Genomic DNA, 27,145 nt, shown 5'->3' with positions numbered 1-27,145 from the left:
AATACTTGTCCTATCAAGTACAGTAGGTAGTAATAAAGTGGTCTCTCTGTCCTGCTTTCTTTCTTTCCTCCTTCTTCCATCATCCCTAAAGAAACTCCTAGGCTCTCTCTCCTCCCAGAATTCTGTTCATGATTTTGAAAATCCTGTTCCATCTGCTTATTTCCAGGCATAGATGCTAAGCAGGTCTTTTGGTCTACAGATCAGACAGGCATCACCTGGCTTAGTGAGACCATGATGCATCCTTCACAGATTCACTTTCCTTTTGTATCAGCATTAGGTTACCCACTGTGAATAAGGATTTCTGTCATGAAAACCAGGAAAATGTGTATTCCACCACTTACAATGAGTGCAATTAAGGGACAGCTTATTTCATATGACAATAGACCAGGTGAACTATTATAGTACTGACACAAGAACAGCATTTAACTTACTTTTAAGTCCCAGTAACTCCTTGATTGGGTGGTAGGTTCCCTTTACTGTGGCATCTTGGGGGACCTCATGGACTTCTGGAGGGAAAGTTGCTCCATCCTCAATCCCCACGTGTCATTTAAGTGCTTATATGAGGACAGCCTTGCACTGGCCAGCTATTTGCTTGGTTCTTTTCTCCCTCTGCATAGAGTCTACTGAATACTGTGGCATTTTCTTTACAGCTGAATAGAGGACAAAATTCAGTCTATAGCTGTTATTTTAGACTAAGGGGAATAAGAATAAATTCTTGGATATCAAGAGGAAAATGTGGCCCAATGCCTGGAGTTTTTCCCTTGTGTGTTAAATTTAGGGCAAGTTGTATCAGTGTGGTGATCTTATTCTTTGATATTAAGTGAAGCACAGCTGGAACAGTCACATAAAACCATTATGTTGTTAACATATGAAGTAATGGGACTAAAAGTATTAGCCAAAAAGCATCTCAGATTCTGCAGTTATCTTTCACAGCTGAATACTAATTTAATGTTTTACAAAATTGATGTTACAATTTCAACTGTTTAGTACTGTCATTACTGGACTCAGACCCAAACTGCTTTCAGCTGCCCACTACAACTGCATCTTATTAGCCTTTTCATGTAAGCCAATTTATGCAAATCCAGTATTAGTTAAATAATTAAACTGACCCTCGACATTCATGTTATAGACATTGTCTGGCACAAAAAGATGCAGGAGAAATTTAAACCTCCCATCTTCAGCACTTAGGCCTCCATCTTTTCAACTGCAGCAGCACAGTGTCTGTTTGTACACATCTAATTGAATCCATCTATTTAAAAAGTGAAAGTAGTAACTGTTGTGCTTTTATAGTGCTGCTTTTCTCTCCCAAACCAGGTTTACACTGATTTTTGGGATCTCACACCTATAAAGCACTACTGGCTACTTTAAGCTTTTGATTGAATGATGACAAAATCTGGCTGACATGCAGTAACTCAGTTCAGAATTCTCTTTTATGTAGGCCTTTCTCCACTATAAGTACTAGAGTTTTATCATCAGAAGATGATGAGATGAAAACTTAGAAGCACAATATACTATTTTCCACAGTTTTTCAGGAAAAACTGAAGTACGCTGGGACATATGGGACAAAGTAAATGCAGGGAAGTAGTGAAAGGAAATGCTTTTTCAGTACTCACTGCTGGACACTTACACTGCTGCACTTCAGCTTCTCTATAGCTTGACCACAGCAAAACAGGCAAAAATTATGTTCCCACACACATGAAGAGGCATTCTTGCACAATTTGTAAATGTAAAACTGAAGATGACAAACAAAAATGCAACTATTTGGATGGGGAAGAAGCAATAGTCACTTTTCTAGATAGCAGAGAGAACAGGGTAATTTTATACAATGATTCTGTGCTGCTAAACATACAGCAACCAAATCAGAAACTAGCATTTTGTGCCATTACAGTGGTAAATGCCATCTCTTCAGCTTTGTTCTGTGTTACACAGCTGAGCTGACCTGAATGACATCATTGTCCCTTTGATTGGCTGGGCTGGTGTCAGTCCCTGGCTTAAATGGACACAGAAGAAAGATTTCAGCATCCTGCAACTGAAATTCAGGATTGCTCGGGTGCATCTGCGTGTGGTGAAGCAATACAAATAAAGACCACTCTTTGTTTTGCTCCAGTGAATTGTCAAAGAGATTCAGAAAGCCAGGGGATCTCATTATGGTAATACAGGTTAAATACTTTAAAAGCATATGGTGTTACCATCCTGAATGAAGCTGTCCCTGCTGGCCCCATGAAGCAGACAATAGGCCAGAAACACATCTTCTGTCTCTGGTCCATCAATGGGAACTAGGGATTATCAATCACCACGAGAAAACATCATGTGCTATCTGGTATCAGGTAATGCCTTGTCTTTTCAATTACAATTTGGCTCATCCTTCTCCAAAGATGAACAAGCTCCAGCCATGTATTCCACTGGCCAAAGGAAAACACAACTCTAGAGTTTCTTAAGGTTCACTCTTATCTTGATAAAACAGTATCTGTAGAAATGAGTGAATACCCTGTAGAGATGGGTAACTGTAATTCTGTGATTAAGAATATTCTGTAACACAGAATACAATTCATCTCAAAAATATATGTAGAGGTGGATAATGCTTCCACTGAGATGCTTCCTGCCCACGGACAAAAAAAGTATCCGTGAAAACCATCAGGCACAAATAAAGACACTTTGTTTATCACAAAGCTTTAAAGATGCGTAGATAAGGCTAAAAGATTTCTTTCCTTTCTCCCCCAAAAGCCCTGTCTAATTCACTGCTGACAGATTCTTCTGTATGAAATGGAGGTGATTACTACATATTTGCTAATTTTCTCCAGTAGAGAGCAGTCGCAACGTTGACCTTGCTAAGTTCAAATGTCAGCTCTTTCCCCACGGGCACTGAAATAATGTGTTGTCTCTCTCTTGGAGCCCATGACAATGACACAGTGTAGTCCACAAAGACCCTATTAGTAGTCTGAGCCTGACAGGGATTATCTAAGCTTTCAGAAACAAGTCCTAGGTTACTGCTATTTCAAGGAGTTTTGGGGATTTGTAAGCAGCTCTGCTGCAGACAGGCAGCTAAAGCACTACAATATTTCAAAGACAGTAGAAATTCCCAGGGATGCACCAATTTCTTCAGCTGCTCCTTGCAGCTATTTCTGAGTGCAACAAAGCTCTAACAAATGATGATGGAGCCATTTATAAAGCCTTCAGCTCCTCTTGTCCACCAATCTGCCAGAAATTGATGCTTCCAGAGTTGGCTGATGATGGTTTACCCATGTCCCAGCAACTGTCAGGCAAGGTTTCCAATCCCTAAAGAAAGGTGGATTTAATTCAGTGGGTCCTCTATTAATCAGGGCACTAACATCTGGTAAGCAAGTGGAGAGAATAGCAGGAGGTGATAATTTCTTATATTGTCACAGCAAGATTTGGCAGAGCTTCTTTGTTGGTGCTCTCAATTTTATTTTCTATTCTACCATGGAAGAGGAAATTAGTTACACTCAGAAAGAAGGACCAGACACAAGACAGAAGACCAGAATTTCCTTCAACACCATCAGGGTTCTAGAGGTGGTTGAAGACAGTTCCTTGTGTGTGTCTTCGAATAAATTCATTTAAATTGTATAAATGTATAAAAATATATAAAAAGTAGAATCATTCCCCTCCACACCCATGAGAGGATTTAGAGAGAAACTATACACAATTTTTTCTCTTTTACAGCTTCCTGATGGATATTACAACAATTCAAAATTCCAGCCTTTCCTTACCACCTCTATATATGGATAAGGTCAATTCAAGAAGATGGGTAAAACACGTATGTACCTGCCTTGTCCAGGAGACAAGCTGTATGTATGTTTGTCTGTTTTTTACATAGTATGATCTATTGCCTTCTAGTTTCTAACTTTCCTTTATCCTCACTAGCTGTGATGTTATCTGATTGTGCTCACTGCAATTTAAATAGCTTGTACTGCTTATTCCATCCCTCTAATTCTGGCTTCACTTACCTTTAACTTCATGACCCCGGAAAGTTACTGTCATCTTTCTGTTTGGTTTTCACACCTCATTTTGCTTCACCAAGCCTTGTGAATGGAGACATTAACCAAATATCTTGTAATAAATACCCCTTCCTTAATGCTACTGTCCTGCTTACTGTAACTCTAATCTTCTGCTAGAGTAGCTGACTCAGCTTTGAAGTCATGCATTTTACTGAATGAATATGCTACTTGCCTGTCATTGTTCTACTACTTAAAATCACAGCCACTCATTCAAATTTGGCCATCACTAGAATTCCTTGTCTCATTATCAGAACTGAAGTCTTTTTTCCCCAAGGTCCCTTTGCTCTCCACACTGACTCTTACTTTTCTTGCTTGGTGGCCTCATCCTGTTAGTTTTCCACCTATCCTAACAACTCCTCATCCAGGTTCCATGTCCGTATTTTTTCTGCCTCTCCTGATTTTCCAGTTACATCTCACTAATCCTCATCTCTCTACACTGTACAAGTAAGAGGACTTCTGTTTTATACTGATATTCTTCTAGTTTTACCACCTGCTCATCAGATCTCAGAAGTCAAATACTACAACCAGGAGCTGGTATTTTATTGCACTGCAAACACCTAACTCAACCAAATCCTAAATCACGCTGGAAAACTGTAACTGACAACGTATACATCGCAGCATTTATCAAGTTGTTCCAGTTCTTACACAATGGAAGGTGTTATCCTGTATGAAAGTTGTGGTTGAGCAGCTGTATCAATACAGTGATGTACATAAAAGGTACACATGGTTCTCTCTTTCTGTGCAAGTACAAAATTTTAAAAAGTCATCTGTATCGGTTTAAAAATTCATTAAGAATGATCAAGTGGTTCTCTTTTGTGCAAATATAAACTTCCTATTGCATATTGTACAAATGAAAAATTGCATTTGAAAGGAGATTCTGTACATGAGACTTTGTATGAAAGCTTTCACACAAAAGTTCTTTAGCACAGATGGGCACATTCTAAATTTCCTTTAGATGGATGATATGTCTCGTTAGAACAGACAAGGTTGAAGAAATGTCTGCAGGGACACAGCCCCAAGAAAAAGTAGGGGATTAGCTTGTCAATAAAGATGTAAACAGACTGCTGTAAGGCAGCTTCATTTCTGATGTACAGAAAAATCTTAAATGGTTTTCTCGCAAAGTGCTTGTGGAAAAATTGGGACAGGTTGTCAAGACCAAAATCTATTTATTTCAGTCTTTCAGTAGTTGCTGCCTGTCAGGCAAACAGCCTCCATAACATTACAGGGTTAAAAAAATTTGCATGTAAATGTGCAACAGTAAAACTAAATATAACTCATTAGAGAAGGTTATATCTAATGTTGTAACAGGAAGATGCAGCTTAAAGATAGGCTTAATGAGAATATCAACTACATTTACATGAGACTATACATTTGAATGGGTACATAAGGAGCATCTGAATTTGTCTCAGCTCCTAGAACCTTCCATAATAAGATGTTATGGAAAAAAAAAGGCAGACTTGCTCTTCAAGTATTTTGTGAAACACTGTGAGCATGAAACAATTTAGAGAAGCATACTAAGAAAAGCAACTATGTAAGGGAATAATGCCCTTCTAGAAGAGACTGTCAAGTGAACAAATACTGCAGTGATACAAGTGGGCAGAAGAGAATTAACACTATGATCTAACAATCACCATTCTCTTACTGTAACTTGGTAAGTAGATTCACTACTCACCTGCCTTTTCTAGGTTTGTTCCACTCTTAGAACACCTGAAGTCATTCAACACACTAATTCACTGCTGAGTAACTATGGTTAAAAAGATGAGGAATTAAATGAAAGCCACCCAAGAATAAACCACTTCTAGTAGATCCAGTGATACAAATGAAATTAACACAAAAGCACCTCTGTCTCGATCAAAAACATCCTTCTGCTACCAAGCCTACCAAACCTACTAAATGAGTAATTTCTTGCCCTTGCCTCGAAGTCTAACAACAGAACTAGCACAAGGTATTTCATCTCTCCATATCTTACCAGGGGAAAAATATCAGTCCAAATTAAAGGACTAGAGTACAATCTGTTGCTACCAACTTCTGCATCTTTTCAATCTGTCAGTGACCCTGATTCTGCCCAGGAGGCCAAGAACTTACACATATCAACCATCTAAACTGAAAAAACAGGTTATTTGCCTGAACATGAGAAATTTAAGAAATATGCAGTTGAATTTTACTCTTTGTTTGTCTAAACAGAATGAAAGACTATTTGCAAAAATATACCTTCCATTAATCATGTCTTACCTGCATTCTCAGCTGTGAACATGGGTATTCTTCAGTGTTTGCTGTTCGATACACCTTTGCCATAACTATTGTTTTTTCCGAAGACTCTCATGCTTTCTCCAGTCTCTGGCTGTAATCTTACATTCGGGACAGTAAAAATAGATGACACTGCAAAAGAGAGTGCCAGTTCAGAAACTTTCCCACAAAAGCAGTAATTTAAAAGAGATTAGTTAATATTTACAGCAAACACAATGTTGAGTAAGTATATACAGTTTTTACTTACACCAACTACTTAGGTAAGTAAACCTGTAAAAATTCTGGATGGAAAGCAGCTGAATGCATTGTGATGGAAGCTGGATGATGCAAATGGATTTTTAGTGGCAAGCATTTTTAAAAAAAAAATGTTTCCAAGTTGCATGTGTTTACCCGTCCTGTACACCACTATGTCATTTTTATTTCCATTTAAAAATTTCCACTCATAGAGCATTTAGAAATAAATTAGAATGTGCAAAAATGCAGCAAGGCTTTTCAGTAATTTGGCATCACATATTGCATCTTCAGAATCTTGATGCGAGTAGAACTGAGCTATTTTGTTTAATTTAATTTCATTGACTGTTAAAGACAACGAGGCTTGTTTAAAATATCCCAGTAACTCAATAAACTTTTACCTAAAGCAACCCCTTTCTGCACGAGCTAGAAAAACCTTGATGATTTCCACATAACACCAGACAACTATTAGTAGACAGACAAAGGGATCAAATTACAAATATTTAAGGACTCATTCACTGGTGATATGAAACCTAATTTTTACTTAGGATGCCCCAAACTGATGGGGAAAAAAATCACTGACTTTTAATACTTTCTGACAACAAATATCCAAACAAAATATCTTTGGAGAGCTGCCACTGCATGATTGCATCAGGGAATGTTAACAGACCACCTATAGAACAGATAGGGGAAGTAACAGTACTAAAAACTAGCATAGCTGTAAGTTTTTGCTGCTATTCTTTCACCTTTATGTCTTTAGAAGACAAAGTTTTAAAGTTTTATATGCGAGATCTTTTCATTGTATCTTTGACATCTCAACATGCATTTGATATTCTGCTGTCCCTGGTAACATATATCATGAATGGCATATATTCTATGCAAATGTATCAATATGAGCTTCCAGTATGAAGGAAGAAAGAGGGGAGGGCTGTTTTGGTTTGGGTTTTTTTGTTTTTTTTCCAGTGGAAAATAACAAGTACACATATTTAGTAACAGTTGTTAAAGCTACAGATTATTGCTTAGGTCTGAGATGAATGAAGGATGAGTTTCTTCATATATTGTATTGTATTCCCTGACAGGATGTTTTTAGCAGAACTACATAAGTTTTACCTTTTCAATGCACTATTTTTAAAAACTGGAAGTGGCTAGATTTTAAACAAAGCTTATCTAGAAAGTGAACTTCCAGCATAACTGAATTGATGCCTTGACTTCAAACCAAAGCAAATAAAAAAAACCCCAGAATCTTGCTACTCATATAAACTCACTTTCTACGCATTTAAAATAAAACAACAGATCAAAATTTTATCCTGTAAACTATTACATAGAATAGAAATACACAGTAAATGAGAATAACATTGAAACACTTCTATTATCCTTCTTCAGTGTAAGCAGAGTGACCATATTTTTGTGGAATATTGTGATTCCAAAAAAACTATTCTCTGATGGAAAGTAATTTGATTGAATTTCCCCTGTCCCTTTTTTTTAATTCTCCTCACCTTTTCCTGTCTTAGAGCTAAATCCCCCTTTTTGCAATTCTACAGAAGGCCAAACTGGACCAAATATATTCCATAAGAAATATGTTCAGCACAGAGATTTGCAAAATCAGACTGGTGTCTTGATTAGGATGCAGTAGATTCTGTGTATTCACAAATTCTGCTGTGCATAAAGATACAAGGTGTTTATACCTACATTTAATTAACTATGAATAGCAAGTGTTTCCCAATGTAAAATATTAACCCAGAGAAAATGAATCACAAAATGTGTTAATTTCACTCCACAGTAAACATTTTCCCAAGTCTCCAAAGTATATGATTTCTTTGTTTTGTAAATATGTTTACAAGTATATCCAAGTCGTACTAAATAGAAATGATTGTAGTATTTGATACTAGGATTGTCCTTTCTTGCATCTGGATTTATGCTTCATAATGATTATCTACTAGACACAGAAATAGTCTTTCTGTAACTCCAAATTTTACTGGAGGCATTTAGAAGAACCTTGCTTTAAAATATAATGATTTTCCATCTTTATTCTCCCCCCTTCAAAAGGTTTCACTGCTCCTGATGTTTAACGTTATGCAAAGACGTGTTTCTGCCAATGAATATCGCCTTATGGTTATGCTTCTGCAAATAACCTGCTGTGAGCTGATAAAAGGATTAATGCAGCCAAAATTCTTAATCTGTGAAATTACAAATTAAATTCTCATATTAAAAATACCACCCTGAGGTATTTTTTGTGGTTTTAATTCCCCTCTGGTGTTCTGCATACATTGTGCTTGTTAATGACTAGGACAAGACTGTCTCTGTTGGCAGCCTGCTGCAGAGTGATAATGTGTAGGCATTTATTTCACTGATAGAACTGGATTTAACCACTGACTGATAAACTAAGTGGCAAGTGGGTAATAAGTCCATATTAACAGAAAAGTACTACTGCAGAATTCAGAATTCAAAATCCTGGCTAGACTAAATCACACAGTCAGAAGGATTGAGATGTCACCACTGCAGAGTGATTTTTGTTTTCGATTTAGTGGGAAAAGGATAAATGAACTGGCATTCTTGATGTTTCATTAGTCCTGAAGAAATGAATCTCTTTGCATCAGTTTCAGCAAATGCAGACTTCCAACAGCAGCCTTAATTTACACTGCCATCCTTTGAATTTTCAGCATATGAATTTTCAGCATATTCTTCTTCAGCATGGCAAAGAAGAAAACTATCAATCTCTTTACAGAGCATCTATGACAGAGCAAGTGATGGACAAAAATTACTGGTGCTAGTTTGATTTTAATGTTTGTATTCTACAGATGGGAGAGTGATTTTTGGGGCAGAGTTGGGAGCAGAGTAATTGGGCAGCCAGGCCATACAAGCAGCTCAAAATGTGACTAGTACAGCTGTCAAGGACTAAAAAAGATAAACTTTTAGAAGATAATGGTTTTCATACTGAAAACTGATGTAGATATAGTATATTGTGGTTTAATATTTAGAAAAGGAAAGCATTTTATACAAGCAAACTTTAGAATCCATGGTAGTTACACACGCACGTGCCATTGTTGCCACTCTGAACTTTTTGCCTCAGAATACTGGGTTTAGAGATGTGTGTGTTTGTGTGTCTTATTTTTCAGCTGTTCATACACTGCTCCAATGCAAGCACGCTTCTCCTGTCCACACTGGGTTAAAACAATGTTCTGATTATTTCCTTGTGAAATGTATTTTCAATAACAGAACCTTCTCTGAATCAAAAATACCCTGCATGATAATACTTTTCCCCAGAATAAATAGTAGTGTGCTTTTAACATTGGAAAAAGATATGGACAGGTATGATAGAAATGATTTACAATTTTTGAAGAGATAATGGACAGCGTATGTGATGATAGGAACATTTTTGCCCAGCCAACTGGAATGTATTTTGTTAAATAAAATAAATAAAAAGATGTAGGAAAATACTGAAAGCACTCAGTTACTAATATCATCTACCATCCTCCTCTCACACAGTCTAATAGAGAAAATTAAATGATTGTCTACTTTGTATTTCATAGATTTCTGAATGCTGAGCCCTTTTTTAAAGGCTACTGTTATAAAAGATAGAGATTCTGTGAATAAAACAGGGCCGGATTTTTATCCTGTATGCTGCAGCTAGTTAAGAAGTACTGTGTGTTATAAAGTGAAAAGCACTAAATATGTAAATTGTATTTTTCCTTTTGCTTTATGACAATTCAGATAATTCTCTTGGCTGCACACATAATCAAATACAAAGATAGCTGGCTGCAGACTGCAGAGCAGAGATAGCAAAAAAAAAAAAAAAAAAAAATCCATTTTTTTCCTGTGTCAAGCAAACTGTAATTTCAAGCTACAAAACTGCACTCATATATTTTGTGTGTGGCTGTCTGTGTCCATGAAGCTGTCTGCATGTGAGGGTAAGCATATGCACATGCATCTGTATGAACAAGTTTTTTCTATGTTTTTTATCAATTCAGAGGTGGTTATACTCACTATCAGTTAATTCCCATAGCCGTGGGGGCAGATCACTGAAATACTCATGGCTCAGGGCTGCCTGTGCTGACAGTCTGTTCTTTGGGAAACACTGGAGTAGTTTTGAGGCTAGATCTTCTGCATGATTCATGTAGCTCAGCCTGAAACACAAAGAAGAAGGTTTTTTGAAAAACAATCTTATTATTACTAACTCCACCTGCAGTCAGCACAGCTGAAACACCAAGTCTTGCTAGCCAGGATAGAGACAAAGTCTGTCTGGGAGTATAACCAGAAAAGATATTCCTCAGGTCAGGAAGTCAATGGATTATTTTTGGACTGATAGGTTAAAATTCATACAACTTTTACAAATATAGGGCATATAATATACCATATCACATATGCCCTGCCTAATATTCTAAAGGATTATGAGCACTGTTTTGATTCTTCCATTTACATTTTATTGAGTATACTGACAGCACTGGAAACAAAAGGTTACTACCATTGAAACCCAGGAAACCCAGGCTTAAAATAACAGTAGTATTCATACAACTTTGTGAAATATCAGATTCTAAAATCCAGTGATGTTTAACATACAACGTATGCATCACGTTTCATAAAGATATTTGTCTTTTGGGAACTACTGACTATTTCATATATTCACACAGCAGGGGGCTGACTCTTCATTAGGTGTCAGTGCCATGCAAACACTACATTGGAAGTGAATTATCTTTTCTATGTTATCTAAGTTACCTTGGGAAGTCTGAGAAAACTCATTGTTTTACTGGGAACTATATACTTGGGAATATTATAAGAAAATACATACTAAAAATAACAGATTTGGAGGGGAGTGAGTTAAATGGAAATAAGAAAGATGTGGCTTTGGTCTAGTAAACTAAAGCTGACTCCTCAATTTCCAAATCCACCATGTACAGGTGTAAATAATCTCTGCAAAAAAGAACAGGGAAAACTGAAAACATTAAATGAAAAAAAAAGTTATTGCACTGAGAACTTTATGTCACAAATATCATAGACATAAATTTTCTCCATGTTTATACTACACTTAGTGTAAAAATAATAAAAAAAAAAGTCAAAAGCATCTCTATGAAACTATGTGCTGGCATCTGCACAATATGCTGGTATATGTAATTGTAGCAAGATGAACCTCTTTTAGGGTACAATGCTTCAAGGTCCAAACAGGTGTTCCAGCAGAGACTCACGAATAGTGCTCTGAGTCTATAGCCCTCAGGGTTGACTAGCCTGGATCAGTGCTATTCCTCCGAGAGGAGCTGACCTCTCTGCTGGCTTGCTCAGGACTGAGCTGAGCCTGTGAGTTTGAGCCTCACCTTTTATTGGCCCCCTAATCCTGCTCATGTGCAGTGGGGGCCCGCCCTAATCAGGCACAGGTGGGCTTAACACAAGCTCATGCCCACTACCTGGCAATTAGTGGCACCTGGTTGCCTCATTTCACTATGTGTAATGGTTTTAAAAATAAGATACTAATTGTCTTTTTAATTTCTAGCAATTGTGCACTAAATAGGAAAATTTCAGTACTATGTTATGACAAAATAAAGGCATCTTGAATGAAACAGTCATTGCCTACAAATCAAATTATACATTAGATGAATTTCAAACTCTTCAAACTACCAGACTGTAGGAACTGTTTTGTTAAACTTTTGTGTAAATTACAGCTAAGTTCATTACAGAAAATAGCAAAATGCCAGGAGAAAAGGTTATTCTTAAGAAAGAAAAAGAAAATGATAGGTAAATATTCAGGGAGAACTGGTGTTAATTCTACACATCCAAAATTTCCATGGATTGGTGATTTTATTTAGTCTGTGAGGCCTGTCATGTGTCCTAATTCCATCTACACCAATAATTTGTTCAGAGGCCATCATAAGTTATTTTGACAATGTATTTTTTTCCTCACAGAAGTAGCTGCAATCTTTTTAGATGCCATAGTAAACTTGTTTCATCTTTAAAGAAAACTACTGTTAAACCAGAAAAATTAGGTCATTTAAGTAAGTAGGGAAACACTACCCTGCAATATTAGGATTGTATCACTCTTTAGCTGATCCATCTGTATAGTGAGGATGCTAATTAAGGCAAAAAGAAAAGAACATTCAAACATTAATGAATTCTGAATTGCAGGTGAAATTATGGATGGTGAACCTCTAGTTCCTCAGTGGTCTTGAATGGAGTAGTGCAGACATCTTGACTGTATTAATGGTCATCAATGTACCTGGCATAATGATAAGGGGGTTTTAGCAAGAAAATCAGATTAACTAATAGAAATTGAAAATATTTTGAGTAGGGACAGTTTAGATAGCCAAAGTCACCTTAATCAGCAGATTATACATTAATATATTACAAATCCAACAAAACTACCTGGGGCTGCAACATAATCACATTAACTAATGAAATAATTGAACTAAATCAGACAAAATTAGAACTTATTTTATAAATAAGAATTAGGAAAAAAAAACCCCCAAAGACTAAATTCATTGCACAGCTTGCAAAAACAGTTAAATCTGTTGAAGTTATAACATTTATCTGTCCTGATAATACCCCAACTAGTGCTGGGGGCAGAGGGAAGGGGTGTGTGCTAGTTGTTTTTACAGTGCTTTGAAGATTCCCCATTATTAGTGTTATGTTCCCAAGCATTTAGAGATTTTAAACTCATCAGGGACCACAGTGATCAAGCCTCACCTCCCTTGTAAAACAGGTCAAAGAAGATGATCCCAGTAACTCTTGGATTAGATCACTTTAGTTAGGCTCAGATGTATGTTTAAAGTTCTATACCAAAGTTCTAGCTTTGTTTACAGAGCTTTGCACATCACTGAAAAATGTTCTCCAAAAACCCCACATCTTTTGTGAACTTCAGAACACTTGGTTTTCTTTCTTTCTTTCATTTTTTTGCCAGCAACCTCTTTAAAATCTGCTTTTAAAGCATTAACAATTTGTCCGATGTAAGTTTGAAAACTGACTCCTCAGTAAGGATAAAGGCTGAATTTTCTGATGAGGTTCAGTACTTAAGTATCTAATACAGAAAAGTTAACAAAAAGAACCAGAGAAAAAAAAATATTTTTAAATTCACGTCCTTTGGTATGTGACAGGATGGAATTTCATACAATATGGCTTTGTGTCTAAAACATAATAGCATGTTTTGTCTCACAGCAGTTGGGCCATATAGGAACTTGGCATGCATGATATGGCAAGTCTCAATATTCACGCTTCACTTACTGTCACACTAATCACTGAGGAACAGCTCCTAGCCATGACAGCACACTGCTTTCAGAAAATGTGGCATACAGCAGAATACAGAGAAACCCTTAGCAATAAGTATTGAATAATATGTAGATACTGTTTTGAGAAATACTGGGAATATTTTTACACACCTACTCTGACGACACTTGTGAAACATACTGATTTTCAACTTAATCTCTACCTTTATATATGGCCTTAGCTCAAGAAAAATAAACACCATATGAACCTGTCTCACTTTAAGCATATATGAATCTGACTAGACTTGAGCAGTTGTAAATCTCATTGGATTACAAGAATTTGATTTAATTTCAGAAAACAGGCTTAAATGTCTTTCTACTGAAAAGGAAGGTCAGTATTTGGTCAAGCAGAACATGACTAAGATGACTGAAGTTTGGTTTAAGCTCCTGAGAAAAAAAAAGTTTGGGGCATGTGCAGTGAACTTCTGAACTTGGAGTGATTTGCTTTTAAATGCAATGAGAAAGGCAGTTCAAATTCATATTAATAATTAAGACAAATCAGCATTAAAACAAATGGAGATACTGTGCTACCTATATACTGCTAGCAGCATGTGGTAAATACTTCCCAAAGTTTACTGTGCATTTTTTTCCATATGAGGATATAACTCTTGCAGCATATCGTTAATTAATTTCTTGCCTGATATTTACAGCATGGCCTGGAGGACCGAGGCACCTAATTCCAATTGGAAACCTCAGCTCTGCTTCTTTGCTCTAAATAATCCCTTGCAACCTGAAGTGCTGAAAGACAAAGCTGCAGCTAACCTAAACAACCACACCATTTAGCAGTTTCAAGCTTAACGACACACCTTGCTGCAAATCAAAGAGGCCACAGGGTAAGAGCTAATTTTGCAGAGGATGCCCCGGTCCCATCAACAACAAGGTCCCTGTACAGTCCCTGCAGTATCTCACCTACCAGTGTGCCACCCTGAGGGCCATATTCCCCATTTTCACTGCAATCTTCTTGAGGTCAGCAGTTTTTCCTCCTTGTTTCAGGCTTTAGGCCTCCCCTGAGTCCTGACACAAAACTGTGTCAACAACAGGTATTATAGTGAATATTATTTTTTTTTCAATAAATCCATTAACTTTTGACCAGCTGATACAGACATGCCCCTCATATGCCTTAATAGTTTGCACCTCCAAATATGCACAAGACCCTACTGGCAGCAGCTACACAGCACACAAATATGAATAGTGCCTACTTTAAGTAACATTTTCTTTTTACTAAATATCAACAGCCTTTTCTGTTACAGCCATGCCGAGAACACCTACTGTCTTCAAAGACTTGATGTGCCAGCTCCAGCATGCAGGACCTGCTTCCCTAACATGCCTGGTGTGCCTCCACGGAGCTGCTGCAGAGATTATTTAGCCATCATGAAACCACTGAAAGAAGGGAATGCAAGTTTTGATGTGATGATTTTAGCTTTTGATACAGATGAAGGAATAAAGCAGCACCTCAAGATGAGAATCTAACAGAGTAAAGACATTATCATTTTTCTCAATGTTTTACACTGAGAGTACTAAAGACTAAAACTGATGAACAAAGAGAGACAAAAGCTTTTGAAGGCTCACAGAAGCAGGGTTTTACTTGTTGCTGATCAATGACAAAATACAGAATTTGCTCTACAGCACAGTGCAGTGGTACTTCAAGCCAAAATATACAACAAACATTTAAGCTACAGTCAAACACAGGCACTGCATTTCAATATGGGGATTTTTCCCCACAACTGCATGGGGCTGCCAAGAGCGTGCACCACAGCATCACATCTTACTTGTTGAAGTACCAAAAAGGTGGTCAAAATGTTTATTACTAAAATAAGAGCCATGACAACCGGGTATAAATATTCACTGATATGGAACAGAAATAACCGTATCAGTGTTTAACTCTTTGGTATTGCTCTTAAGGTAGATGTAAAAGAGGTCAGAGCCCCACTTGGAAAGCTGTGGAGTTAAGTTCATTCAGTGCATTCCAAGAAGGTAATAATAACTCTGACCTGTCTGAACTTATTCTCATTTGGCAGTTGCACAGATGCCATTAGCTGGAAAGCAGCCAAGATGAATAGCATTTCTTGAAAAAAAAGTGAATATAACAAATACACGTTCTAACAACTAGTTGTTTTTTGTCTATTTTTATTATTGTAGACTTACCTCTAGGCATATAATTCTCCTACACTGGCTAAATTTTGAAAAGAATCTACTGAACCAGTAGGAAAACCATAATTATATTTGCAGCTCCTGGACTTCTCAGAATGGAGAATTAAGATGCTTGCTCCATCTGTGCATGAGTCACATGAGGCTTCAGAGACTCTGTCTCATCACACCTAAGCTAGACAAGCTAGAAGTGATACAGCCTCTCATGGCAATTCATATTTGCTCAAGACCATTAAGCTCTGTCATGTCCAGATCATAAAATCATTTGTATGTGTACTCACGGAATGTAACTCAAGACAAAAACTTAGATATGAGTTGATTTCCTCTTCACTCTTTCCATAATAGATTTGAAGTGTTTTAGTGCCCATATATTACTATATTTCTACAATACACCACCACTTGCACTATCCAGCTTTAGAGGTTTACTTTGTGTAGGAATCACAACATTAATACTCTTACAGACCACACTACCTTTAAAAATTTGGTTGATTTTAGCTTTAAATGCCAAGCTTAAAGAGAATCAGTTAGGTTACAGCAGACTTAACAATATCCCAGGTTTTGTCCTTCAATGGCCTGACATGCTCCTGCCCTGATGCCTCAGAATAAATATGCTGGGCTATGAAATCTTCTAAAGAAACCCAGTGTCAATTATTCAGAGCTTAGGACATGAAGATAACCAATACTCTTCATTGACAATACTGCAGATATTTCTTCCACTTGCTCTCCACCATTTTAATTGGATATTAGGAAGAAATTCTTTACTGTGAGGGTGTTGAGACACTGACACAGGTTGCCCAGAGAAGTTGTGGCACCTCCCTGGAAGTGTTCAAGCCCTGGTTGGAGGGGGCTTTAAGCAACCCTATTTGGTGGGAGGTGTCCCTGCCCAGGGCAGGGGGATTGGAACTAAGTGAACTTTAATCTTTAAGGTTCCTTCCAATCCAAACCATTATATGATTCTATGCTTTTAATACAGAATAAGGCTTGTATTTGACACTGGGTACCTTTTTGCCAGTGTAATATATACTAGAGCAACAAATGAAGGAAGAACTATGGAGTCTGCATGGAAGGATTATTAAACAGCAAAGACACAATGTATGTCCAGTGATAACATGCTGTAAGTTATTGAGAATGAAGCTATCTGTGATATAATCACATAACTGCCTTAATTCCTGGGAATTCAGAGGTTGTGGCATCGCAGGCAACAGGACTGCTGGGTACAGTGTTCTGCTACTGTTTAAAACCACAACTAATTTTATATAACTAAAATAATACCTGAAGTATTTAATATAATTTCACTCAGTTTTCAGCAGTTTCTCTCAGACACAGGTATTTCCAGAAAAGGTAATTCCTAAGAAATTTTGCACCAAAATGTGCCTTTGCCCTAGAAAGGGCTATTTTGCCCTAAAAAGAATTCAGCAATCAATTCTTTTTGATTTCACACGCTGCCCCCAATCAGCTATTTTAATTCTTTGAGCATCCCATTTAGTTCAATATTAAAAATACTAGATATGGAATACATAGTGTATTACTTACACCACAAAAGAATACCAGCAAATTTGCTAGATTTATAGTTTACTGGAAGATTTTTACTTGCTCTAAGTGTAATTAATAAAGAACAACATGGTGGTGACATCTAATCAGAAGCTTTTGATTATTTTGAAATATTTTAAAGGAAATGAATCTTCTGATTAAGGAAAGTGTTTTTTAAAGGCCTTCTTTGTGCTCCTCAGCAAGTTCAGCAGAATATCCTTGGATAATAGATAGAGCTAAAAACAATTACCAGCACCCCAATCGTTTTATGAGCTATTATTTCACCAGCAAATGGAGAAAATCTATCTTTAATCCTGAAGAAAAAATTTTCAAGGTTTATGTTCTCTATAAACCTTTCACTGAGAACTGAAAATATAAGTTAGTAATGCAATAAATGCCCCAACAAATATATCAGATTTTTCACTTAATGCTTTTTACAGGCTTAAACCAAACTGAGTGAAAGAAAATCACCTTTTACAGTCTGACTCTTAGAGGAAGAATGGCTTTCTGTTATGCTTTTTAAAACAAGGCATGGTGAATTTATATCAACCTCACTGAATCTTGGGGCATGATAAAAGGAAGAAAATACAGCAGCAGAGTTAACATTCCATAGCATTCTTTCTTCACATATTTATTTCCTCACTGGCTGGACATAAGCCAAAGAAAAGGAGGCAATAAGCTCCCCCCTCAACCACAGAAATGGTTGAAACAAACCTTTGGCACACAATGCAATCAAAGCTTTCTGCTTTTTCTCCTCTCACCCTCAACAACCTGGATTGTTTCTCTCCAAAGAAATCCAAGCATAAAATACCCAAGAATAAACAAGCAACCTCTGAATTTTAAATTTGTCACCGGTATAGTCAGCAGGGAAATAAATGAATTTGCCCCTACTTTGCCTTATTAAATAACTACAGAAAGAAAAAACAGCTGTCTTCCTGGACCTATTGCCTTTTTCAAACAAACAAACAAACAAACAAAAGAAAAAACTAAGTTTTAGTAAATACACATTAGCACTGCCTTATAAATCTCTGCCCCCTGGTCTGGTATTTTAGGCTCTCAGGTTTGAGAAGTCTTAATTTCATTCTAATGTAAATAAGAGCTGGTCTGTTTGTATAGTAGTTCAACAAGAATTTGTTGCGAAGTTGCAGAACGAAGGCAGTGCCCCCAAAAAGATGACCTTGCTTTAGTCAGAGAAGCCAAAGATCATTTATCACAGTTAACCTACAAATCTGTCTTGCTGAAGCCTCAGATCCATCAGCCACTTGGAAGCAGCTACTGGTCCTGTCCTCCCACAGATCCCAAAAACATTGGATGGGTCTGATCTTTCCTATTATAGTATACCTCTCAGCTAATAAAATATATTTTTATGGATATGGAACAAACAGGAATACTTTGTATTTATTTATACAGCTCATTAATGGTGGATAGAGATTTGGAGGCAGAGAGAATGCCCCAAGTCTAGAAAGCTCAGGAATACAGACCCCAGGCATATGCATGCATTTAACTTTATGTATATGAGTTGCCTGGCTGAATCCAATGAGACCAAGCAATTACATACAAGTAGATATGCTGGTTCTTTTGCAACTGTACTGCTAAGCTATGGCATGGCAGGGAAATGATGCAGAACTAGTAAACAGTGAGAGGAGGAGGCCAAAATTGTATAATGCGAGCATACACGCAAAATATTCAAAGCTATAAAGTAAACAATACTTTGTTATTTATTATTATAACTATATATTTTGACTTACATCATAAGGAATGAGCTGAAGCTCCCTGACCCTGAGAGACTTGGTTCAGATGACGTTAGAAAAGATCACAGGATGGATAACCATATTCATACCAGCACTGTAGGGCAGAAGGTGCCATTCCTTCTCCAGATTCACCTTCCTGATTTAGCACTCCATTTCTTCTCTCTACATGAATGGAGATGCTTTCCAAAGGGAACATCAAGTAATCCTCCAGTAGGGAGGAGATGGCCAATCCAATGCCCGATATCAACAGCAGTAATACTTTTTAAAGAGACAAATATGCTTGTGCCAATCTGTTAAAAGAGGTCTTAATTTTAAGTTTGAATTTTTCAGCAGGGAAAAAGTGAGGGTAATTATTCAAGAATTTATTCAGGCACAGAGACCGCTACAGAAGGAGAAAACAGTGACCTCTCTCTAGTATGCAGCTGGAGAAAAACAAATGTTATTTTGCATTTAATTTTCTTTAAAAGATGAATGCTACATAACAACATGGACCTGTACTGAGGAGCCTTTTAAAAAAGTTGCCCAAATGTAACACAAGTTTATGCCTTTTAAACTCTGAACAGGTTGCAAATGAATGACTAAACCACATATTCCACGTATTGTAGATACCAATTACCAAATTATGTGGATTTTAAGTGCTTGTACTCACATATGAGTGAAGATGCAGTGCTATCTGACACTCAGAAATTGGCTAGCCATAGGGAAGGACTCAATCCTGAACTATTTTTGCAAATCCTAACCTGTCAGAGTAGCATGAAAGAGGGACAGCTAAGCAGGGAGTTACTGCTATTTAGACATAAATCAGCATAGGTGATTCAAGAGCTAAAATAAAAACTGTTCTTTATAATAGTGGCCACTAAAGGTCAGATTTCCCAAAGAGCCAGCTGTCACTAAAAATTGACTGCCAGTAGGACTCGGGCCTCTTCTTATGACCCAAAATAAGCAGGTGGACTTTCAAAAGATTTTGCATGTGTGGAACTGGGGAATTCATGGAGCCCTGTGACACACTCCTGCTCATGTGCACTTCAACTGAAGTGGGACAGGCAGGTAAATAAACATCTGGGTCCCATTTTAGGTTCCTAACTGGATATTAAGCTTCTGTGAAAGCAAGTGTTCAGCACAAAGATTTGTTATAAAAGCTTCCAAAGCTGAGAACAAGAAGACTGGGGAAAAGGACCACAAATAACCTGGACACAAGCCCATCTGATTCCCAGGAAGGAAGACAGCAGTTGTGAGCCTGCCTGGATTACCCAGGGGACAGGAGAAGGCCTGATGTGGGTAAGGGATCACTGACATTAAAAATAGGGAATAGAAACAAATACAAAGCTTTGTGAAGGAAGAGAGGAAGAGCCATAGTTATGAAGAATTTTGCAAAGGATAAGAATGAGCTAAAAAAAATGGAGTGAAACAGCCAGGGTTTTGAGGGGAGCTAAACACTGCACAAAAACCTCATGAATTACTGGTTGCTTTTTACATGATCTGAAGAGAAGCTTTGGTCAGTAAAGGATGAGACAAATGTATTACAATACTAAAGATCTGAGTGACAGAGTTGGTTGGGGAAGGAAAGAAAAACGTACCTTGGAAAATCCAGATATTAAAAAAAAAAAAAATGCAAAATGTATTTAGCAATCTGGATGCATTAGATAGGAAAGGAAAGTTAAAAAAAATCCCTAAGGCTTCAGGCCTAGGTGTCAAAGGGTGCTAGCACTACAGTGAGAAAACTCCACTGGTAGTATGCCCAAGTGTGCATGGAGCACAGAACAGTAAGAATCTCACCATTAAAGTCTGTAGCATCAAATTCTGCAGGGCTAGAGGGAGCCTGACCACTCAGCTACTGAGTTCCCACACTGCCTTCTGGATTACTTTGTCCCATGTCAACTCCAAAACCACTCCTAGACACAGTTCAGTGAATAATCCATGACAGGGACTGTTCCCAAAAGGCAGTATGTACCAGCCTCCTACAAGCAGAGTGTGAAATGTATTCACTCTTATGCTAGAAAATACAATTCTCGTGGTCTGCAGCACTGGCCACATGACACATTGAGCACCCCAAAAATAATAACTGTACCTGCAGCTGCATGGGGACCACACAAAGCCCACAGAACAATGCACAAGTGTTACTAAATGCAGCTGTACCTAAGGTGTGTCACAGGACTTGAGGGCCAGAAGATAGTCCCTGGCTCTGCTTTGGTTATCAGCATAGACATAGGCTGTATCTGACAGAAAATCATACTCACCAAACACTGTCTTGCAACATCTCAGGGAAGATTTATACCCTGATGGTTGCAGACTCAAGGGCTCATGAAAGGATTAAATATGAAAGAAAAGGAATATAACACTATTATACAAAATTCATAATGCTGAAAGAAGGCCAACAATAATCTGGAACATGATTTTTTTTATGTCAGGGTGCTGAAGGTAGTTGAGGCACACTAACAGTACACAGTAGTAAACAGAGTTTTAAGATTGCTACAGCATCTAACCAAAGAAGGCAAGGCAAAAATGATGGCCTATTCTTAACTTGAAATGATGTCAGGGAGACAAGCATAAATTTCATCTATTTTTACTAGATTTCCTTGGATTTTTTAAGCTTGGGTCCAAACAATAGCAGTATTATAAAACTAGTCTGGATTCCTAAACAATAGGAACAAAAAAAAGCAAACATTACATTCATGAGAATGCTACAGAATTAAGAAATTTAGATTTCCTTTTAAATTATTTGCAGGAAGATTCTGAGTTTATAAATCCAACACAAAAATTTAGACCTTTTATTCATTTGTATTTTGAGCTTCCTATTGCAGCAGTGATCATAAAACAAATACAGCTGGCATCTTTACTATTTTATTCACTGAAGGATTTAGCTGGACAAACATCACAAAGATGGTGGCTGCTTTCATTGAATTTATGATCAAATATGCTCCAGCATAAGATCAACTCTGTAAGATCAACTATTATAGGATGTGAATAATTTAACATAAAATTGTCTGTTTGTAAACCAGATCTTACAGATAAAAATTCAGCTGAGGCAGCAGACAGTGGATATACACTCTATTATACATTACATTATTTAAAAGGATGCAGCATTTTTTGAATCAGGTTCAGTGATATATGTTGAAATTTACATTTTGGTATCCAGCAAGCTACTAATTCAGAAAAAAGGCCCACAATTCTAAATTCTAATTTAAACTTCAATTAAATTTATCTTAACCAGACAAGAACTTAACTGTTTTACTGATGCCTTTCAAAATTACAGAAGATATTTCCTACAGAGGTTTAATTAGAAACAATACCCAAACAACCACCACCATAATTTTATGGGGTTTTTCCCATATATTCTCACCAGAGTCTGCTGTGCAGCATAATACCAGGAGAGTTATAATAATTTTAACACAGAATGTGTGCCTTAGGATATGGGATTGACTCGATGCCTGAAAGAAAAAGGTCAGTTCCCTTTGGAACCACTTGCCTCTTTGCCCTCCAGCAATGACAGGTGCACCAGCCCTATGCTGAGGCTTGTTATTCACAGTGTGTTGCTGAAGATACATTATCCAACCTCTCCATTTTAATGCATCTGCAAGGATTATTGTCTTCTATCTTCCCATTTTCATACGTGGGTCAAGCAGACATTGAACATATGCATATGGTGATCTGCCTGCATCCAGCATCTTTCATACATTCTCCAAACAATAGCCTCAAATCTTCCAAGCTTAAGGTTATTTGAAGAAATCACTAAATGGGATTATGAAAGTCTTTTGCTTAGCAAATACCTTCAAGTTTTGAAACAAAAACCTGTTTTTACTAGTCTCCTACAATGCTATGAGTATTTGCATCTCTAATCCAAAACAAAAAGCATGAAAACCCAAAAATTCTTCTTTCTCTGTCCTATATGGCAGCAAAAATTCAGAAATTTAAAGGCAAATAGATAAAGCACCACAGCCAGAAATTTGGGAAAGGGGCCAATGAAAATTTTCTTGACAAAACTGCACTGACTCCTGGGAGACTGTCACAGGAGATTGTTGGAAATGGCAGTATCTGAATACCTATGGTTGCCACTGTCCTGCAGAAAAGCTAGCGGTGAAAATTATGCTGAAAACCCCACACCAAATCATGATAAAAGTCCGTAAAGTTTTCCTCTAAGGTAAAGATACTTTGTGATACTTGCACTACTGCAGAAACCTTAACTACTGCTTGCAAGTTTTTGGCTAGCATCAGAGCCAAAAGGCATGTTCTGTGGCTTAAATTATCGGCAGAGGTGACAAAATGCAATAGTATTACTCATATTATTACACTTATTGCCTTTCTGCACCACGTCCCCAAATTATCTACATTTCTGATACCCTAGGATGACAATCGAATGAGCTGTTGAGAAAAATTATCTGGGATTCATGACAAAAAGCAGCAGAAAATACCAAGGCATTTAAGCCAGTGGCAGTTACTTAGCTCTTCTGAATGCCAACTCAATTTAAGGTGCCTATCGGTTTGAATATCATGTTGGAAAACTTTCCTTTTAACTGCCATGTGAATAATAAGAGACTCAGCAGCAAGGTCTACTTCACTTGTATTACTGCCTTCACAGTATGTATTCAATTTCTCAGACAAATATTTTTAAAACACATCTCAGAGACTCAGTGTTGTCAGCAACATCATTATCTGGAGAAGAAAGATTTCAGCACAGAGACCAATGGTACGGAACTCATTCCAGCAAGAGGGCAGAATTAGAAATGTGAGGATATAATGATGCCTGGCGCCTCTGATCAGAAAGTATCAGACTTCAAACCAAGAAATGCACACAGACACTATGGCAACATATGAGTAATAGACTCCAAAAAACATAACTCTGAGAAATTAATAAAAACATTGGCATGCAGCAATGCATAAGGAAAACGAGCAACTACAAACATCTGAAAAGAGCTGATCGGTAAGTACGCAAAAACATTAATGAAGAACATACTTTGGAAACAAAAATCATACCTGGGAACACCGAATAAATGTCTACCTGATATAGATCTCAATATCTTAAGGAATTCTTAAGGGATTGTAAGAATAGCAAACAAATGTGAGGCACCTTTTAGAAGTCTTTTCAGGAAATTTGCACAAAAAAAGTTAGCTCTCCTTGTTTCTCTTTACAGGCTTATTACTTCAGATAAGTTACTGCAACATTAGCTAATTTTTCTCTGCATTCCATAGACAAAACAGCAATCCAAAGAGATACTAAAAAAGCCAATAGATAAATGGATTATTTTTAAAAATCAACATAATAATTGATGAAACAAAGTGACAACGAGAGAATGTTTGATGCATTTTGTCTAAGAAATCTTGCTCTGTGGACAAATTCTGAAGAACTGAGATGTGACACAGTATCTCATAGACTGAAAACTGGCTGACAGACCATAAGCAAAGGGTAATGATGAGTGGCAATGTACTGGGTTGCAAGGGAAGTGTCCAGCTGTGTGCCATAGGGATTAGCGTTAGTCACAGTTTTATTTAACATCTTTATTAATGAACTGGACTAAGGGATACACTGCATACTGAATCAATTCTTAGATGAAACTAAACATTGAAAACACCAGAGAAGACAAAAAATTAGCACAAAAATATTAACAGAAGTTAGAGATGAGAACAGAAAACCTACAAAAACGACACAGCACAGAGAACTACAATTACTTCCAGGGAGAAATAACCCCAAATGTGGTTCGGTTCAGAGATAATAATGACAACAAACTCCGGTCTAATGCCAGAAACTGAACTACAAGTTGTTTAAGACAACAAAGAACATGAGTGTACTTTGGGGCTGTATTTCCATAGCTGCCATAGATGGGAAATGTATAGAAGGGTGAAAATGTAATTTTACTAATGATAAAACAGTTATTGCACTCTGAAAAAGAGGGCGAAGATTTTTGTGGAAGTTTATTAATTTTATTAAGTGGCATGTAGCACAGTACATAAAGCTTAGCAACACAGAAGAGAGGGGATTTAGAATAAAGCAAAAAGAAACTGCATGTCTGGATAAACATTCTGTCAATGAAGTCTATTAGGGATAATCTTCCCCTAAATTTTTAACATTTGAACTATTCACAGTTGCTCCAATTTGGAAAAAAACCGAACCAAACCAAAAAACAAGCTGTAGAAATGTTTTTAACTTGACAAAAGATTAAACTCTAGAGATCTTTCACAGTCTTTTGCTTAAGCCAGCAACCTATAACTCACTACCCTAATGCTCGGCAGACCTGCGGAGCCTTCCAGCTCAGCACTAACCCGCGGTGGGTTGGGCTAAGACCTTCGCCTCCTGCCCTCCCGCAGCGCTGCCCCTCCGCGGCGCAGCAACACGGACAGAGGCGCTGAGCGGGTGCGTTGTACAGCGCCAGACACAGACACACACAAAACAACAAAAAAAAAAAAAAAAAAAAACAAACAAAGAAACAAGAAAACAAAAAACCAAAAAAACCAACAACAGCAACAACAAAAAAGCCCAACAACAAAAAACCACGGACCTACCCGAAATTAATCTAAACAAACAAACACAGAGGCGCCAGCGCAGCTCTTGTGCCCGCAGCTCCCCCTGGCGCTGCCCGCCCGCCACTGCCGCGGTTCCGGATGAGCGCGGGAGGGTCCAGGGTCCATCTGCCTCCCGCCCAGAGCCGGGGGAGGGGTGTGTGGGGAAAAATGGGGTAATGAACCAAGTCGGTGTTGGGTAAAGGCCCCGTGCTGGGCCGGCAAGGGTGACGCGGGCTGTGTCCCGGTGCCGTTCCTAAGGCGCCTCAGGCATGATTTCCCTCAGGCAAAACGGAATAACTGCTTAGGAGGTACTTCTAGGAAATATCAAACAAAATGCCAAATGAAAAATGGTTTTGTTTGTTTGGTTTTGGTGTTTTGGTTTTGTTTGGTTTGGGTTTTTTTGTTGTTGTTTTGGTTTGGGTTGGTTTTTTGGTTTTTTGGTTTGTTTGTTTTTTTTCAGTACAGCAGTATCACTGCAAATGACCTCTAAATTCCGTCTACAAAATCTTTCCATTTCGTATCACTCCCCTGCACATCACTCCTCAGACACTCAAACAGCCCCAGAGCAACCTCATGGTACAAGGACTGCACACACTCCTACTCATGCAAGCAACCTTTTGCACAGGTGTAGCTTTAAATCCTTATTGCTTAGTAATATCAATCAGAAAGCCTTTGTAATGACAACACTAAAGCTTTTTGTTCCTGTCCTGCTTGAGAGCTTGAATAGTCTTTCAGTGGCACTACACTGTGTTACAATGAGAAATGCTGGTGAGGGGACCTGGAGGTGAAAGGGATAAAAGTGACAATCAGAAGTTTTGTCTTTAGTTAGAACCTCACTGATGCAAAGATTTTCTTTAACAAAAATCAAACCAAAACTCCTTTCCAAGTCTCAGCTCTAAACAATCCCACAGTCTGTGTTATCCTTGAAATAAAGTTATGACTCAAAATACATGGTCTCATCCCGATTCACTCTGCTTTCCTCTGGACTTTTTTGCTGAACAACAGTCCCAAAATAAGGCAGCCCATGCTGGAGGGCAAGTTTTAAACACCCTGGCATCAGGAAGGGAGGTCTCAAGTATACAGACCATCTTGTTAAAGGAAGAAATCCCCAGCAGTGGGACTGGTTGTGAGAATGAAGTCTTATTTATATAATAAATACTGCTATGTTGGGGAGTTACAAAGTAGTAGTCCTATTTATTCAGAGCAGAATTTGTTTTCATCTGCACGTTTTCTTTATAACCTAATTTATCACAATGCAGCCCATTATGATAGAAGGATCTGAAAAAAGCTTTTTATATCCTACCAAATATACACAAGGATAATTAGTTCTCTTTTGTTACCCTTCTGTAAGGGTTTATTATTGTGGAGAAGCTTTTGCAAACTGAAAGAGGTTGCATTGCATTCTGAAGGCAGAGCTGCTCTTGGTTTTGATTGTGAAGAGATAATTGCACAGAAAAGTTTGAGAAAAAAGGTGAAAATAAAA

The 27,145-nt window shown here is 37.6% G+C and overlaps 1 protein-coding gene across 1 annotated transcript in view; it reads right to left on the bottom strand.

Annotated features, from left to right (window-relative positions):
- CDK14 (cyclin dependent kinase 14) overlaps window positions 1-27,145 on the bottom strand; it is a 311,039-nt gene that overhangs the window by 56,934 nt on the left and 226,960 nt on the right. Inside the window, exons 13-14 of the mRNA XM_008494133.2 lie at window positions 10,479-10,618; window positions 6,249-6,395 (exon numbers count right to left, since the gene is read on the bottom strand). Coding sequence (XP_008492355.1) covers window positions 6,280-6,395; window positions 10,479-10,618 — 256 coding nt within the window. The 3' untranslated portion in view covers window positions 6,249-6,279. The remainder of the gene's footprint in view (window positions 1-6,248; window positions 6,396-10,478; window positions 10,619-27,145) is intronic.

Source organism: Calypte anna, chromosome 2, assembly GCF_003957555.1.
Source record: "Calypte anna isolate BGI_N300 chromosome 2, bCalAnn1_v1.p, whole genome shotgun sequence".
Classification (NCBI taxonomy): domain Eukaryota; kingdom Metazoa; phylum Chordata; class Aves; order Apodiformes; family Trochilidae; genus Calypte; species Calypte anna.
Note: the sequence above shows the minus strand (reverse complement) of the source record. Positions and strands in the feature narration are given on the sequence as shown.